Genomic DNA, 17,751 nt, shown 5'->3' with positions numbered 1-17,751 from the left:
CTGACATTCTAAAATTGAATGTTGATGTTTGGACAATTTTGTAAATTTTTTTAAATATTTATTTTTTAATTGTAGTTGGACACAATACCTTTATTTATTTTTATGTGGTGCTGAGGATCGAACCCAGGGCCCTGCAAGAGCTAGGCAAGTGCTCTACTGCTATCAAGCTTGAGGCAAGTGCTCTATTACAGCCCCTATAAATATATTTTTAAAACTTGAATTTTACTCTTTAAATAGGTAAATAATATGGCACATATCACAATAAATCTATTATTAACAATGGTATGCACAGGATTAAAATTTTGATAGAACTCACATTCTAATAGTTTGCCATATTGGAACATAAAATTAACAACAAAAAAGTAACAAAAATGAGGTCATGAAATGGAATAGTATTTTGAGCACACAGCCTCTCATTGTTAATACAGAGTGTCTATTTTGCATGTTAGGCATTGACATAGGAGCTGGGTATACACAGATGAGCTAGAATTAGTCCTTACCCGCCTCCTTTTTAATTTTCCCTAACACAGAGCCTAGCACACAACAGACAATAAATGAGTTGGATTGATTTTGACCCCGTTTTCAAGTATAATTAAAGTACAATGTGCTTATTAAAAGCCCAACCTGGTTAACCTCAATTTCTAAAGCTCATTTGTTACTATCTTGATGATCATTTCTCTGCCTTTATTCTTTAAAAATGTTATAATTAAATTTTCCAGGGTTGGAGAAAATGTATTGTTGTTAATATATCTATTGACTATAGAGTTTTCTCTAGCCCGAGTCTGAATAAAAATTCAAATTCAGTACAATGATAATAATGGATGTTTATAAAGATTACTCAAGTCTATGAGGCACTTTAAGAATCAATGTTAAATTGTTAATCAATGTAGAGAAATTTTGAGCTAACTGCAGTATTCAATTAACAAGAATGCCCTATTCCCGAATTCAAGATAAGTAGGATTTGATTATATTTAATTTAATATATCTGCACTGTAAGAACATTAAATATGTTATTTTTATTTTTCTAGTTCATCCTAAATAATCCACAATTATGAGTGTGACAAGATAAATAAACCAAGTAGAAGAAGTGATCTTTTTAGGTATCACTGAAATGCAAACATCTTTTAGTATAACTTTATGTAGGCACACATTAGATGTTAAAACCTATTTTTTGACAAAACAAAACAAAACAAAAAACATAGGACTGGTATTTCAGAGCTAAAAACAGAACTTTTTTATAAATTGATGAGTTTAGTTTCATTAAATCGTATGAGAAGATACTTACACATACTGCTTAGGATTCATGAAACCAGACTTGGGGAGCATTGCAGAGAAATGGGCTAAGGAATGGAAACTCTTATATTGCCCAGCCCATTTCTAAGCATATGCTAGGAGAGAATATCTTGTATTTCATGAAAATTCCAGCTCAGGTCAGGGTATTTATTGAATATTAGTTGGGGGAAATGAATAATCCAATAGATTACGGAAAAGAAATCTCACAGGTTAAGGCTTTGAAAATAAACCATGTAGAGAGGGAAAAGTTGACACAGGCTGAAGAAAAATGCTCTAGAAACAAGGGAGCTATCAAGCTTTGACCTTAAAACCTTCGAAGATACATATAATTTCTTCATCTTTCTTTGAAGTCAGCTGAAAGGCAGAGAGATAGCTGGGAAAATAACATGCAGTTGTGAAGTATACAATTGTCAGAAAATATTAAAGCAGCTGAGCTTTGGTTGGGAAATGCTTCACAGGTTGCCAGTAGCAGAAATGTTTTTTTCCAGTAGCTCACTTCATTCAATTAGATAGTGTAAAGACTAAAGAAGTAATCGGAAAGTTAGAATAGATCTTGAACAAATTAAAATCAAGTGAATCCTGAATAAAAGCAAGAACAAAAATAACTTTGGTAAATTGAATAAAAACAAGAAATGATGTACAGTTGCACACCATGTGTAAGGAGTAAGTCAACCATTTTAGGTAAGTTGTTTTCATCCACTGGCAGAATAGCCCTTGATTGAGTCTGAATGGAACACATATAAAAATGCAATTAAGACATTTGTTTTCACAACCCAACAAGTACTTAAATCCCTTTATCAGTCACCAACTTCAAATTACACCTATAAGGGGAATTCACAGAACGTGTTGCTCTTTGAGATAAAAATGAATGAAATGGAATGTGGTAACTCCACAAGCCATGTACAGTGGAGGGAAAAGAGAAAGAAGATGGTGCAGTGATGACACTACATTTTAGACATTTCAAAATACACTACTGAATGAAAGTCTTGCTTTAATGTGTATTGAAAATATCAATTTTCCTGGTAAAAGAAGAAAACTCTCAGAATAGTTTTACCAGTGAGACTGGTAAGTATATATTGTTCACTTTCTAATTCTCTTTCAGTGCTTTGAATGATATTCTATAGTCTGGAAGAATTAATGTACAATGAATGGTGAACAATCATCCCATTTTCTCACCTGCAGAATCAGGTTAATTAAGCAAAAAGCATTTGGTATACTTTTTGGGACTAAGAATTAGAGAAGGGTGAGTGCATGCAGAACTATGCAACAGCATACCCCATTATTTCGTACAAATATAATTAACCAATAAAAATATGGAAAAAGAAAATAAAAAGCAGAGAAGGGTTTCAAGATTCCTGATGTTGTTACAGAAGGTTAGTAAATAGGGCTCTTGAAAGTATTTTGAGCCAGAGTTTATCTCAAGGGCCTTGGCTGACAGGTATAAAGTGAAAGGGCAAGAAAGAGAGGGAATACCTACAGAACTCTACTGGAATTTTTCAGAAACATTGCCAAAGAAGTACTGTATTTGAAAAGAGAATATTATGTTTTCCAAGAAATGAGCTTCCCTGCAAGGTGACCAAACTGACTTTCATAAAGGATTACAATGCACAGCACCATACAGAATGTAGAACTCAGAGAAAAATAAAATGAAATAAGTCCAAATAATGTTATTCCTTTCGTCTATATTTTAACAAAATATTTACAATACTCTAAAGCATAAGGTTTCACATGATTGTCAAATAATCAAAACATAATAAAAGCTATCAATCTGTGAAAATATGGGATTTTGCTACAGGGAAGAATGTGCTTTAATGCATTAAAAGTTCATATTGCTCATAAAGTTCATTCTTCCTCATTTAGGCAGGAAAATGAATTGAGTTCTCTTCTGCAGGTGACTTTGCCTCTTTGACCTGCCATGGCCCAGTGCTCACTTTATCTGGTGATTCATTTTCAATAACTCCAACAGTATTTGTTCTGACATTTTAATTAAAATATGACCACTACCTCATCCTGATGATAAAAAGGCCTATGTGTCAGTGAAAACTAGCTTTTCAGTGCCTCGGTGCACCTGAGGACCTCTCTGAGCACATAGTTCTTACTAAAGAATTTCACTCAGCTTCTAAACAATACATCATTTCAAAATAGGATCACTTTAACCATTAAGATTAATGTTCAAAAATCTAAAATGGCCAGAGGATGCTATGTAAAGAACAAATAATGTTCCCCAGCTTGATTTTTTTAAACAAAAAATTAAATGCATTTAAGAAGAGAAATGATACAAGATTCAAATTTACTGTTCTATTTGACACTATCATAGAATGAAAGTATAACAGAAACATGAAAAATTTTAGAAATGACAAAGAAAGGGTTTTTGTAAGTAAGGGGCAGATGTAGTTAGAATCAAAAGATAAATTTTAACTCCATATTATGTTTAGGAATATTACCATGTATCATAACTCTAAAATCAAACTTTTAACAATGAACCAACTATTTATATGATATTTTCAGATGAAGAAAATAAGACATAAATTAAATTCTAAAGTTTTTAGATTGGAGTACATTATTCAAGAAGCACACAAAGAATTTAATTATATTAATACAAGTTCCTGAAAACGGAACAATTTGTTTTCTTATGTAAATATAAACATTCCTTGCTGAATAAACAGGGAGCTGAATAAAAGTTAAGATTCCATGTCTGCATTAAGAAAAGCAACATACACAGGAGATAAGCTAAAACAAAAAAGAACATATGAGTAAAAAATGGTTGTGTGTACAAATGTAACATTCAAAGAAAATGATATATGAATTAATTGAAGAAAGTGAGCAAGACTCAGGTGGGAATACAAACACTAAAATGAAAATCGCCTTTCATAAATGAAGAACATTCATCAGGCTACTTTTTGATCACTTACACACAAAATATGCAACATTTCCTCCATTCACACTACAAGAGTTACTCTATTATGGGGAGAAAAAAGTTTTAAAAATCATGGTGGAAAAACATTTTTTCACAATAAATAAGAAGTATGGGGGCTGGGGTTGTGGCTCAGCAGTAAAGTGCTCGCCTAGCACGTGCAAGTCCCTGGGTTCGATCCTCAGCACCACATAAAAATAAAGATATTGTATCCAACTATAACTCAAAAAAATTTTAAAAATTTAGAAAAAAAGAAGTATGTACACATTTGAGGACTAACCATTCATCACATCAGTAGCATACTACGCAGTAAAAGAAAATTATTAATTAGGATGGAGGTCTATGTTTGCCAATTAATATTTGAATCTTCTGTCAGTTGAATCAACATCAAAGAAGGTAACTTTACCTGATAAAGGAATATATGCTCTTTAAAAAAAACTAATATAAAGAAAATTATAAAAAAAAATTGCCCATAATTCTACCAAAATTACTTGAGAAATTTCCTGATAGTCTTTTTCATGCATGTGAGAATGTATGCATGTAAAGTATACACTGGCATTTAATTATATATATTTTTGTGTATGTTTGTAATGTACATTTTTCCATTAACATTAGAGACTATTTCCCCATGTTTAAGAAGACAATGTATTCAAATCTCTTAGTAAAACATGTGAGAGTTGTTGCTGAATACATCATATTTCAGTTCAGGTTGTAAAAGCCTTCATGAGAGGAGCTGGGATTGTGGCTCAGCGGTAGAGTACGAAGCCCTGGTTTCGACCCTCAGCATCACATAAAATAAATAAATAAAATAAAGGTATTGTGTCAACTACAACTAAAAAATATTTATTAAAAAAAGGCTTCATGAGATATCTAAGAGGATTATTATAGTTACTTTATCTTTCTATCATGAATCATGGTTTCTTACCTATCCCTGTTTCTGTATATGGAGTAAACAATTTCTCCACAACTGCTTCTAAATCTTCTCTTGCTGTTTTAGAAGATGTACAAGTCAAATGAACCAAATCTGTAAAGAAAAATAATATTTTGACTTACTGTTTATCATACTCCATTGCATTCATATTCAAGGCCACATGCTGGTATCATGGGCAACAGGGAGCTGAATAAAAGTTAAGGTTCCTACCTGCAATAAGTTGATAATCTAGTGATAAGGAGACATAAAATGCATATTATGCTACATATATTAATAAAATATGTATTAAGTAATAGATTGAAAAATTACACTAAGATTTAAGGAGAAGTAGAAGTTGAGGTTAATTTTGTACACAGTAGAAAAGTTTAGGAAATAACATTCACAGAAAAGTGCCTAAATTATCCTTATAAAATTCATAAAAACGATGGATAAAGAAACAAAATAATTGGAACAAAAAGACCAAAAATAAAATATTAATTTATCTAAGAAAACACACTTTCTATCCTTAAGACAAAAGAATCCATTTATACAGAGTTTACTGATAATTAAAAACAAATCATATATTTATTATAGTGTTTTCAAAAAATTTTAGAGAGAACATTATTGGCTTACTTTGCATCATACACACACGTACAAACATATACTTGTCATACACACATATACTTTCATACACATATGAAATGGCATAGATGAAAACAGCACATATATTTTTAGGAATCCCAAATCACTTTTCTTTTGCATTTATAAATTCATGGAACCTGGACCTTGAACCTGGACCCGATCAGGTTAGAGAATATCATACAAAAAAAGACCCTTCATAGAAACAAAAAAACTGTAGCTAAATTCAGTTAGAATATCTAAAGGTATATGCACAAAGTTGGATAAGATTTCTATATACTGGAAGAAAGGACTGATTAAAGAGATCTCTAAATGAGATCTCTTTTGGAAAGGGCTTGCTTGGGGTAGGATAAAATAATGGCAGAAAGAATATATTCTAGAAGACAGAATGCTAAGAAATTCCTATTCCACCAATAGAAAGGTATACCCACCTTTTCTCCAAGAGTATAGGAAATTTTTATTCCTGGTAAAGATGGTTCAAGACTTACTGTTTATCATACTCCATGATAATTTTATCATGGAAGCCAATATCAGAATAGGAGTCTTATTATCAAAATTCATTTCATATTTAACTTATCTATAATATCTAATAATAAACAGAGGGATTTTTAATAACTATATGAGCTAAAATTGAATTTTGTAGTCCCCCTTCCACCCAGCTCATCAAGCAATGTGATATTCATGGATAGTTTCTGAATTATGTATGGTTTAATAAAACATTTACCTTAATTAAGGATTATTTTTACATGAATTTAACAATGATTCACATAGATTCTGGGATTTTTTAAAAAAAATTTTTAGTTGTCAATGGACCTTTATTTTATTTATTGATACATGGTGCTGAGAATCAAACCCATTGCCTCACACATGCTAGGCAAGTGCTCTGCCACTGAACCATAACCCCCCACCCAAGTTCTGGACTATTTTAAGACGTAAATTATTTCAAAAGTAAAATAAACTTCACAACAATATTCTTATCAATTTAATTTTTTGAATCCTGTTTCATGTTGGTGGGTATCATGAAATTAACAGGGTATGCAATTATAAAGGTCAGAAATTCCTGATAATATATGTGAGAATGACTATTCTGTCCCTCTCATCACACAGTCTCACAATGCTCATGTCAAAGTTCTCAATTTTCCAGTTCTTTCATATTTAATTAATATTAACTAGGAAAAAAGCAGACGTAGATGAATGCAAACAAGATAATATATTTTGAAAAGTAACTTAGTGGCTAAATTATTGGCTCCATTAAACAAGATATGTATTTTAAATAATGTTAAGTATATTCTTGTTTCCCAACAATGTAACAGCTCGGTTCAAGTAATGCTTGCAAAAATTTCTAGTATTCAAGTCAGAATAACATCTTGTACTTAATTAATTTCATAGCAATTCTTAAAAAGACAAAGACATTCATAACCTGAACTTTAATGTCTGTACTTTGACTCCATTTAGATGCTACATTATCAGTTGATCTATAACATTTAAGGCATAAACAACTATATTTTCCTCAATACACTTTCTAATTTTCCCATTACCTGTCACATACTTTTACAGGTTGCTCTGAACCCATTTTCGTTATTTTCAAATCACAGATTGTGGACTGTGTTATCTTTAGAATTATTTTGAAAATTGGACTATTAATCTTTGTAAATCCTTTTCAGCAGCAAGCTGTAAGGACCAATTTTCTTGTTCTGCCAAATAGAACTTTTATTTATAGTGGGTGTTCAGTAAGTGTTTGGTGCTAATGATAATTTGGATCCTTGTTATGGAAAAGCATTACATACTCACATGCTTGAACAGACGTGCATGCACACATAAATCATCTATACATACACATGCGTGAGGAAGATCTGACTACTTTCTTACAAGAAATGTAGAATATTATCTACCAGGATAGACACAAGGAAATTACCAAGAGATCAATCTCAAATCAAATATGCCTGAGAAATGTTCATAGATAAATAAGATATACCTGTAAAATGCTCAAAAGAATTTGAAGAATTGACCATATCGCTAACAGACATGTGTAACTATTCTACACTATTTAAGCATGTTATAAGTGGGATTTCATTTCACTTGTGCATCAGCATTTATCATAGTTCTATAGGTGAGAAAACAGATGGACAATGGAGTGCAGGCGATTTCCCAATGTCATGAAATTAATAAAAGAACGAGCTGGGACTAAGAGCTGGAATTCAAGCCCAGGTGGTCAGTCTGCAGAGTGCCTGTCCTTGGACACTAAAAGACATTTGTGATTGTCATAATGGCCTACAGAAGGCAGAGCCAAGTCATTTAAGTCAGCAGTCTTCAAACTGGCATGTGCACAAGAATACACAAGGACTTTTGGCAAGGTATAATAACTACAAGGGAATCATTTTCCAGATGTTGAACTTCACCTCTTTCCACTTCATTAAGAAATAATACATCAACAAATTTTACTTTTGGTGTTGAATATTTATAAAAATGTAATACATTAGGACATTGATTATTTTTGCAAATAATAATTATATGATCCAAAATTTTTAATATTTAAAAACTTACTACACCAAAAAGTTTCTAAAACTCCTTTTATTTTTTTTAAATTGATTATTGTGGATATCAAATAACCTTGCTACTCAGATTCCATGAATACATTTAAAAGAACATTATTACAGTTTTACTACTACAAATAGATATTTATAATGTTAGAATTTATTTATAAATTTATACTCTGCAATTATACTCTGCAGTTATTTGAGCCTTCTGAAGAAAAATTGTATATGTGAACTTAAAAGTATTCAAGGGGTACATGAGCAAAAAGTCTGAACACCTTGGGCCCATGGTAAATTCAAAACTAAACCTGGAGAATATATTGTCATGTTTTGAATAACATTAACTCTCTATGTGAAATACTTCTTTACATCCTGTGTCATCTCCACAGACTTAATTTGCTCAAAGGCAAACAACAAGCACAAATTAGATCAGATGGGCAAACACATTCCTAAAAGTGTTACATTTCATTAACACCAACTGACAATTATTACTAAGACTGTGGCATATGCAGCAGAAGAGGAAACATTTCCCACAGGTGTCATGCGATCTTATAACTGACACAAAAATTAAATCTTAACTCTACCTTTTATAAACCATGCTCCTTTTACTTCGTTTAGAAAGCACTTAAAGGCATACTGGGCTAAAGAAATATAACACAATATATTCTCTATCAAAATTCCTATACTGGTAATACACTTAGATTTTGTATAGGCATTTAAGAAACATTAGTTCAAAATAAGCTTATTTCCTAAATGTAAGAGTAATTCTTGAAAAACTTTGATGAATGGAATGTCAGTTACAATCAGCATCATAAGAAAAAAAAAAAAGAGGATCTGAAAGGGAGAAGTCAGAAATCACTTGACACAAAGCTAGAAATAATAACATATTTTCAGATCTCCAAAACCTGGTTTGGAATACTGATCTATACCACAGGTTATTGTTTTGAAACATATGATAAATGAGATGTCTACTCAGAATTAGAAAAATGTGCATATTTTTAAAAATTTGTTCTTTTTAGGTATACATGACAGTAGAGTGTATTTTGACATATTATACATACATGGAGCATAACTTATTCTAAATAGGATCCTGTTCTTGCAGTTGGACATGATGTGGAGTTTCACTGGTCATGTATTCAAATATGAACATAGAAAAGTTATATCCTCTTCATTCTACTATCTTTTCTTTTATTTTTTTTAATTTTGTATAATTTTTATTGTTTTACATTTGTTAAAGTATGCTGAAGGACATTGGATGTACTCTAATGTTCTGAATGTTCTACAATAGCTTGAAAACAATGGCTATTCTGGGGCTGTTGGATGGAGTACTCTATAAACACCAATTAGATCAAGTTGATAAATAGTGCCATTCTGGTCATCTATATTCTTACTGATTTTCTACTGCCTTGATCCATCAGTTACTGACAAACAAATATTCAAGTCTTCAACTGTATTTAAGAATTTTTCTCCCTTCAGTCCTATCAGTTTTTAATCTTGTATATTTTATTTTTTTTAATTTTTTTTATTGGTTGTTCAAAACATTATAAAGCTCTTGACATATCATATTTCATACATTAGATTCAAGTTGGTTATGAACTCCCAATTTTACCCCAAATACAGATTGCAGAATCACATCGGTTACACATCCCCTCCCTTTCCTACATTCCCTTTTGTTTAATCCAATTATATGAGCATATTTAAAAGTAACAAGCCTAATGTACAGTAGCAAAGCTATATAGTATAGGATGAATATGTGGGTCTGGTTTTACTTCTGCTCTCCAGAAACACTTGGTTAAGTGAGTTTCTCTCTCTGACCTCAGTGTCTTCATGACTAAACAGAAGGTACAAAATTAGTTTTATCAAAAGGCCTCTAATAGTCTAAAATTTTATGAAGCCAACTTCTTATTATAACCATGATTTTTTCAGTGATGACAGATTTTAAACCAAAAACTAATGGTGTTAACAAATGGCTATAAAACCTAAGTAAATGATCACTGAGAAAGAAAAGAATTCCATTCTTCAAGCTTCTGAGGTAATCACAAACAGCAGTCATTCACTCTATACAATAGGCAAAATTGTTCCAAATGCTTTGAAAGAATCTTGATGTAAAGGTAGTTAACAATTGTGTTTTGTTGTACAACCTAACTAGAAAACATAATTTATGTATATTTGTATGGCTCATAAGTTATCTTTTATATATGCATAAAGGTGAAATATAAGTCATGTCATAAAGTACAAGCAAGAATACAATAGAGTCAATAAGATAAAAAAGGTTAGAAAGCCCATTTTCCTTAAGGTACCAACTGAGGAACTAAATGGTATATGACACACAATTTGTTTTTCTAACCCAACCATGGAAAAAAATTACGGAGTTAAACTGTACTTTAATAGCAGAATTTAAGGAAAAAAATCTCTAGAATACCAACTTAAGATCATGAGGAAAAATCAGACAACTTATAGAAAAAAAGGCACAGTAAATTGCTTTAAATCATTATCGAAACTCAATTTTATAGTAGTAAAAGCAGAAAAGAGTATGTATATCAGTTCCAAAAAGGATTCTATAATATTCATTATTTTATATACATAATATTCATATTATATATTAAAATATATAATCATATCATAAATAACTTCCTCTCATATCAGATTGAAATTGATTAAAACAGCTGTTACTTACTGATTAGTATGTACTTAAATATTCCAAAGTGTCTAGAATATGAAGTATAAAGTACATGAACTTGAATGTCAAGTACAAGGGCTACAGAGATGTTTTGTTTATGCGCAAATGATTTTAAAGGAAAACAACCTTTAGGCAAACTATCCAAAAGAAAGAAGGGAAAAGAACTCAAATTAACAAACTTTGAGATGAAAAGGGATATATCACCAGAGACACTACTGCAATCCAGAGAATCATCAGAAACTATTTTGAAAATTTATAATACAATAAGCTATAAAATCTTCAAGATATGGAAGTATTTACCGGGCATGGTGGCACACACCTGTAATCCCAACAGCTTGGGAGGCTGAGGCAGGAGAATTGCAAGTTCAGAGCCAGCCTCAGCAACTTAGTGAGGCCCTAAGTAACTCAATGAGACCCTGTCTCTAAGAAAAATATATTAAAAAAAAAGGTCTAGGGATATGGCTCAGTGGTAAAGTGCCCCTGGGTTAAATCCCTGACATCCCCCCCCAAAAGAAGGAGAAATTCCTAGAAACATATGACCTCCCCAAATTGAACTAAGATACAGAAAACTTAAACAAAATACTTGTAATACCTGTATTTTGATACACACTATCCAAACTCTCTCTACTTCTCCTCTCCTTCAACCCTTCCCAACCTCTAGCAATCACTATTATGGATTCGGATCAACTTTTTTTTAGCTTCCACTTATGACACTTATGCAGTGTCTTTCTGTGTCTGACTTATCACACTTAACATAATGTCTTCAAGTTCCATCCATTTTCTGCAAATTATAGGATATTATTATTTTATGGCTGAAAATATTTCCTTATGTATGTGTAGTATATTGTCTTTACCCATTCATCCACTAATGGATGTCTAGGTTGATTTCATGTTTTAGATACTGTGAACAGTACAGCAATAAATGAAGTTGTATAGGTTATATCTTTGATTTACTAATTTCATTTCCTTATATATCTAGAAATAGGATAGTTGAATCATATAGATCTACCGTTTGTTTTTTGAGGAACCTCCATATTGTTCTCCATAATGACTGTACAATATACAGTTCCAATGCTGAATAAGAGTTCCCTTTTTTCCACATGCACAAAAGCATTTGGTACTTCTTGTCTTTTTGATAAAAGCCATTCAAACTGGGATGAGATGGTATGTTACTGTGGCTTTGATTTGCATTTCCTTGATGGCTAATTATGTTGAAAATTTTTCATAAATTTTTTGGGAACTAAGAGGGTAGCTCAGTGGTAAAGTGTTAGCATAGCATTCTTGAGGCTCTGGGTTTAATCTCAAGCATTACAAACAAAAACAAAAGCAACCAAATATCTGAATTTCTTCTTTTGAGAAGTACCTACTCATATCAATTGCCCAGTTTGAAATTGAATTGTTTTTTGTTAGTGGGTTTTTAATTCCTTATATATTCTGGATATTAATTTCTGCTGCAGACATCTGTTACACGAGCTGGATGTCTGCTTTTAGAATGATTTAAAAAAAATAATGAAGGGCAATCTTTGGCTCAGCCCACTAATATGTCTCTAGGGGCTTCCATTCATTTGCTACAACATACTCCTATGACTCTTCCAGTTTCTACTCTGCATTTAGTTTTAAAGTAAAAACTAACATTTAATAAGTACTTGTAAGTGCCATGACCTGTTCATATTAATTTGATCCTGATAACAATCCTGAGGTAAATACTATCATAATCCTTATTATATACATAGGGATGCTGAGGAGGATGCTGAAGGATTAAGTAATCTGCATAAGATCAGTCAAGTAGTAAGTAAAAGCTGGAATTTTAAACAGGCCTGTTTACCACTATAAAATAGCATATTAATACATATCTCCTCTGTTAACTGAACTATTTATTTGCCTTGCAAGTTCTTTTCATATACACAATTCCCTATGATATGAGGGTAGGATTTCCTAAGAGTTTTACAAATTCCAAATCAAGCTAAATTTAAAGCAATGCAACATCAGTGAAAAGTTGTTAGAGACTAAACAGTCAAAGTGACTATAAACAATCAAGGTACTTTAATGTCTTAAGTATATTATTGGTCACACACTTAAGACTATGTGGCAGCATTTGCACAGCATGGGATAAAGAATAAAAAGTCTACAAAGTCCCAGTGACTCAAAGGCTGAGGCAGGAGGATTGCAAATTCAAAGCTAGCTTCAGCAACTTATTTAGGGCCTAAGCAAATTATCAAGACCCTATCTCAAAATAAAACACAAAAAGTGCTGGGGATGTGACTCAGTGGTTAAGCACCCCTGGGTTCAATCATTGGTACCCCGCTAAAAGTATATAAAGTGTGATTTTAAAAAGAAAAAATTACAATTGTTGAAAGGTAGGAAACTCCAAGAGAATTACACATTGCATCTTATTGTATGATGCCTAACATATAAGATCCTCTTTCACAAAGACTATGAAATAAATTTTGTGTATTATACTCTATTAAATGTGACACAGTGAATAACAAGTACCACAGTACAGGTGAACCCTGAATTATACAGTAAACTGTCTTAAATTTCTACCCTGTTTTCAATGAGAAGACAAAAAAGATGCTGATTTAAGAATGTGCTAATTTGAGAAACATGTAATGAACAGAGACAAAGACAAACTGAGTGTCAGAATTAGTCAATATCTGAGTTCTTAGTATGTGCTCAGAAAGAATAACATGTAAAACTCTCACTAGCTAAGAGCAGAAGAACTATAACAAAGTTAAATGCTCTCATTTTCTCATATTTATTTAAGTGGGAAAATAACTTCAAAATCAGTAACATTTTAAAAGGAAAATACATCTTTACCTATAGATTGGTATGGTTAAAAAAATGAACTATGCTAAATCAGACATGAATGAAATCCAGTATGATCCAGCAATCCAACTTCTGGATATGTAGCCAAAAGAATTGAAATAACTCCATTGGAAGGGACATCTATAACCCTGTTAATGTGGCACTATTCACAATAGCCAAAACATGAAAGCAATGTGTCTATCAATAGATGAATGGATAAAGAAAATATGGTTGAGTTTGGGGCATAGTTCATTGAGAGAGAACAATTACTTAGGATGCTTGGGGTCCTGGGATCATTTCCCAAAACTACAAAAACAACAACAAAGATAGATGGTTTAGGTGAAAATATGGTATACAGACACAGATACACACACACACACACACACACACACACAAATATAAAAATAGCCTTAAAAAGAAGGACATTTTGTCATCCAAAACAGAATGGATGGAATTTGAACATAATAGGCTAAATGAAATGGTCCAGGTACAAAAAGACCAATACTGAATAATCTGATTATATGTGGAATATAAAACATTTAACCTGGGCTACGGTTGTAGCTCAGTGGTAGAGCACTGGCCTAGCATGTGTGAGGCACCGAGTTTGATCCTCAGCACCACATATAAATAAGTAAATAAAATAAAGGTATACATTTTAAAAATTAGAAAATAATAATCTTATAGGAACAGTAGAAAATCCATTACTAGAGGCAGAAGGTAAGGCTGGGAAGGTAGAGAGATCAAGAAAAAGGATTTATTGATCAAAAAGTAAAACATCTCAGACAGGAGGAGATACTTTTTTAAATAGTATTTTGTAGTTGTAGATGGACAGTATGCCTTTATTTTATTTGTTTATTTTTAGGCAGTGCTAAGGATCGAACTCAGCACCCAACACCTGCTGGGCAAGTGCTCTGCCACTGAGTTACAGCCCCAGTCCAAGGAATACATTTTAATATCCCTACAGGGTGGCCACAGTTAATGATAACATATATTCCTAAAAGAATAGATTTTTAATGTTCTTACTTCAAAAAAAAAAAGATAAGGTGATGGAAATGCTAATTAAATTCACTTGATTGAATCTTTCTACAATGTATACTTAGGTCAGAACATCACATTGTACCCCTTAAGTAAAAATGGGTATTATTTGCCAATTTAAAAAATGATAACATTAAGATTACCAAAAAATGTACAAAAAGACATAATACATTTTTACACAAGGATTCCAATCTGTTCTTTAAATACCTTTGTAAAAAGTACATCTTACACAAACAAGCTAATATGGCCATGAATAATCTTTAAAATACATTTCTTTTTTAAATAACTGAACTTTAAATGACTAAAGCTCACATTATTTACTTTCTGTAAATTTCATTTTATTACTTGTATGGAATGGGAAAAGTCACACAGTCTCACTGGTATATATACTGATTATGTTTGATTTATTCAGGTACACTTGCATTATTTACAGTGGTTGCCAACATTTGTCAAGTGATTCTTCCAACAGGAAGAATGATGAGCTTAGCTCATGATTTCATCATTACAGCCTCAATTTTTAGGACAAGTGAACATGCTTGGTTCCACTTAGCTAAACAAACTGATTATATCCCTATCACTTGTACAATGGGACCAAAGTCTAAATATATTTGTCTACTAATCTTAAGTAATTATTCACAGACAAAATAAACCACAACAAAACCCATTTAGTTAATAATCTAAAAACATAAAACTTGTACAACATTTAGAATATATTCTTCCCCAAGTACTATTTTACTTTTTGATTTTTAATAACCATGAGGAAATAGATGATCATTCACAGTTCAACATCATAATTAATATAAATATGAGCAATTCATAAGGTGGGATCCAAAAGGTGGGATCTTATGCCACAAATATTCATATTCAGAATTTTCAACTTTTGGTGATCTTGAAGGTAATGAAAATGTGTTTCTAAATTACTGTAAAGTAACAATTATGTAAATTTTAAAACATGCTCTATTAAGTTCAGAATGTACTTTATTCATAAAGGCTTGGGAGAAAAGACAAAACTCTTAAAAGTAATTTACATGTAGTATGAAAAAAGAATATAACATTCTAAAGTAACTAATTTGTCTGTAATCAGGAAGTTTCAAAAGAGGAAAATAAATGATCTGGGAAAAGGTTTAGATATATAAAATAATCACATAGTAGGTATACTCACTTCGTTTTCTTATTTCTGACTCAAAACAAAAAAAAAATCCAGAGAAAGGTAAAGGATAGTTTAAAGCCTTCTGTGATATTATCAGCCTAGTTTTGTTTTAAAAGACAGACCAAGAACAGAACAACTTGCAACTAGTTGTTACATCAATGATGCTCAATTAGGGCATGTGAAGGAAAATAAACCATTAAAGACCTTTGATGTCCAAGTTACAAATTGCTTCTGAATGTCTGTGAACAGGCCCAGAGAATAAGAAAAGGAGAATGAAAACAAGCCAAACATTAATTGAGTAATAAAAGCAAATGAATGATAAAAATGTCAGTTTCTATCTCAGTATCTTTCTTAAATCTTGCTATATATCACATCAAACACTCTTATAATAATAACTACTAACTAGTTTAAAATAACACATTATTATAGAATGAATGTATAAAAGATTTTAAAATGATCATGAACTTCTCTTTTCTCTGGAACAAGGAAAATATAACTAATAAATTCAAATTTATGTCCTTCAGTCAATCTTCTGGGTATAAGCTCAGTGAGATTAAGAAAAAATACGAAAAAAGAAAAAAGAAAAAAAAAAAAACAAAGCCAGTCTATTTGTCTATACTCTGGTTGTATATTAATATATTGGTTAAGCTACAGTAAAAATCACAGAAACAATTTAATCATAGAAGAGGCAAGTGAGAAAGTTGTAGCTGAAGAGAGCTTTAGAAAAAAAGTATCTTGACTATTTTGCTTACAATACTGTCATACATTACCAAACAAGTATGCAAGACTGGTGGCTTTCTCCACACATGCAAAATGTGGACCACTGGGGGTTTTCAGTTATTATGGGATCTTTCAAAACAATTTTGGATAATTTCTAATGAAGAATTAATAATTTCTAATAAAGAAATCAAGACACAATAAATTCAAAACTTTTCAAAAGTTAAATACTAAATGAGGCAATTTTGTAGACTCTTTTGCCAATATTCTATCTAGAATAGCCATAGTCTCATTTTTTAAAATAGTTTGTTTGTTTATTTATTTATTTATTTATTTATTTATTTATATGCAATGCTAAGGATCAAACCCAGTATCTCACATATGCTAGACAAGTGCTCTGCCACTGAGCTATACAGCCCCAACACCCTGTAGTCTCATTTAATTTACTATAAAATCAAGCTAGAAATTGATTCCCACAAAATTCGGTATATGAATTTTAAAAATTTTTCTTTTCAATTTCATGACATATAAAGATAGCGTGTTTTAAATTTCTTTGTTTTGCATTTGCTAGTAGATAGGTTTCCCAGAAACTTTAGTCTCTATCATTAAAGTTAGAAAATGTCACTTTAAAAACAAGATGTAAGTTTATAGTGGGAATGATTAAATCAAGCTAATTAACAAATCCACAGACACTTATCACTGTTTCTTTGGTAAAACTTTTGAAATCTACTCGTGTAACATTTTTGAGTAAACATAAGTGAAAATATCACTATATCCTGTAAATAAAACTATTATTTGCCAATTAAAAATAAGCATAGCTGGGCACAGTGGTACACTACTGTAATCCTAGTGGCTCAGGAGGCTGAGGCAGGAGGATTGAGGGTTCAAAACCAGTCTCAGCAAGACCAAGGCTCTAAGCAACTCAGTGAGACCCTGTCTCTAAATAAAATACAAAATAGGGCTGGGGATGTGGCTAAGTGGTCGAGTGCCCCTGAGTTCAATCCCCAGGACAAAAAAAAAAAAAAAAAAAAAAAAAAAAAAAAAAAAAAAAAAAAAAAAAAAAAAAAAAAAAAA

General features: G+C 31.5%; 1 protein-coding gene across 2 annotated transcripts in view; it reads right to left on the bottom strand.

Moving 5' to 3' along the window:
- Positions 1 to 17,751, bottom strand: part of Chm (CHM Rab escort protein) — a 104,440-nt gene that overhangs the window by 8,720 nt on the left and 77,969 nt on the right. For both annotated transcript variants that reach the window (XM_048797281.1, XM_048797280.1), the window contains one exon: positions 5,133 to 5,231. In XM_048797281.1, the coding sequence (XP_048653238.1) occupies positions 5,133 to 5,231 (99 nt within the window). The remainder of the gene's footprint in view (positions 1 to 5,132; positions 5,232 to 17,751) is intronic.

The sequence above is a fragment of the Marmota marmota genome, unplaced genomic scaffold (genome assembly GCF_001458135.2).
Source record: "Marmota marmota marmota unplaced genomic scaffold, marMar, whole genome shotgun sequence".
Classification (NCBI taxonomy): domain Eukaryota; kingdom Metazoa; phylum Chordata; class Mammalia; order Rodentia; family Sciuridae; genus Marmota; species Marmota marmota.
This window is presented reverse-complemented; position numbering and strand designations above follow the sequence as displayed.